Raw genomic sequence first — 1716 nt, 5'->3', positions numbered from 1 at the left:
TTTTTTTAACTTTTTCCCTTTTTTCCTGGGAATTTTTATTTTTTTTTCCCCATTTCCTCCCCCAAACCCCATCTCTCATCCCGGCAGGTGCGGAACGAGTTCTACAAGGACACGCAGGGGGTGCTGCTGGTGTACGACGTGGGCTCCAAGGAATCCTTCGACTCGCTCGACTCCTGGTTGGCCGAGATGAAACAGGAGCTGGGGCCCCATGGCAACATGGACAACGTCGTCTTCGTTGTCTGCGCCAACAAGGTCCGGGATTGGTGCAGAATTCCCGCCCCGATCCCGTTAAAATGGGCTGGGATTGGTGGAGAATTCCTGCCCCAATCCCGTTAAAATGGGCTGGGATTGGTGGGGAGACAACAGGAATTCCTGCCCAAATCCCGTTAAAATGGGCTGGAATTGGTGGAGAGACAACGGAATTCCCATCCTGATCCCATTAAAATGGGCTGGGATTAGTGGAGAGAGTCAATGGGAATTTTCGCCCAGATCCCATTAAAATGGGCTGGGATTGGTGGAGAGACACCGCGAATTCCCACCCGTTAAAATGGGCCGGGATTGGTGCAGAGTCAACGGGAATTCCCATCCATTAAAACGGTCTGGGATTGGTGGGAAATCAATGGGAATTCCCACCTGTTAAAACGGGCCAGGATTGGTGGGGAGTCAATGGGAATTCCCGTCCTGATCCCGTTAAAATGGTCCGGGATTGGTAGAGAGAGACAATGGGAATTCCCACCCATTAAAACGGGCCGGGATTGGTGGGGAGTCAACAGAATTCCCGTCCTGATCCCATTAAAATGGGCCGGGATTGGTGAGGAGTCAATGGGAATTCCCATCCTGATCCCGTTAAAACGGTCCGGGATTGGTAGAGAGACAGCGGGAATTCCTGCCCCGATCCCATTATAATGGGCTGGGATTGGTGGAGAGACAACGGGAATTCCCATCCTGATCCTGTTAAAATGGGCTGGGATTGCTGGGAAGTCAACGGGAATTTCCAACCATTAAAATGGGCTGGGATTGGTGGGGACTCAACGGGAATTCCTGTCCTGATCCTGTTAAAATGGGCTAGGATTGGTGCAGAGACAATGGGAATTTCCACCCATTAAAATGGTCCAGGATTGGTGGAGAGACAAGGGGAATTCCCGTCCTGATCCCGTTAAAATGGGCCGGGATTGGTGGGGATTCAATGGGAATTCCTGTCCTGATCCCGTTAAAATGGGCTGGGATTGGTGGGGAGTCACCGGGAATTCTCACCCGTTAAAATGGTCTGGGATTGGTGGAGAGACAACGGGAATTCCCTCCCCGATCCCATTAAAATGGGCTGGAATTGGTGCAGAGACAACAGGAATTCCCATCCTGATCCCATTAAAATGGGCTGGGATTGGTGGAGAGTCCCTAGGAATTCCCGCCCTGATCCCATTAAAACAGTCCAGGATTGGTGGAGAGACAGCGGGAATTCCCGCCCCGATCCCGTTAAAATGGGCTGGGATTGGTTGAGAGTCAATGGGAATTCCCATCCTGATCCCGTTAAAATGGGCTGGGATTGGTTGAGAGTCAATGGGAATTCCCATCCTGATCCCGTTAAAATGAGCTGGGATTGGTGGGGTGGGGATGGGGAAGGGGTGGGAGCTGGATTTGGGATTGTTGGGATGGGATTGGGGAAGGGTCGGGACCTGGATCTGGGATTGTTGGGGATTTTCTTGGAAAAAGCCTGGG

General features: G+C 51.8%; 1 protein-coding gene across 1 annotated transcript in view; it reads left to right on the top strand.

The window, feature by feature from the left end:
* The window catches only part of LOC130586835 (dnaJ homolog subfamily C member 27-like), a 17439-nt gene that overhangs the window by 9755 nt on the left and 5968 nt on the right, over positions 1-1716 (top strand). The window contains exon 4 of the mRNA XM_057387744.1: positions 88-333. Within this exon, the coding sequence (XP_057243727.1) occupies positions 88-333 (246 nt within the window). The remainder of the gene's footprint in view (positions 1-87; positions 334-1716) is intronic.

This window comes from Malurus melanocephalus, unplaced genomic scaffold (assembly GCF_030028575.1).
Source record: "Malurus melanocephalus ecotype Western Australia unplaced genomic scaffold, MMel_1.1 scaffold_1335, whole genome shotgun sequence".
Classification (NCBI taxonomy): Eukaryota; Metazoa; Chordata; class Aves; order Passeriformes; family Maluridae; genus Malurus; species Malurus melanocephalus.
This window is presented reverse-complemented; position numbering and strand designations above follow the sequence as displayed.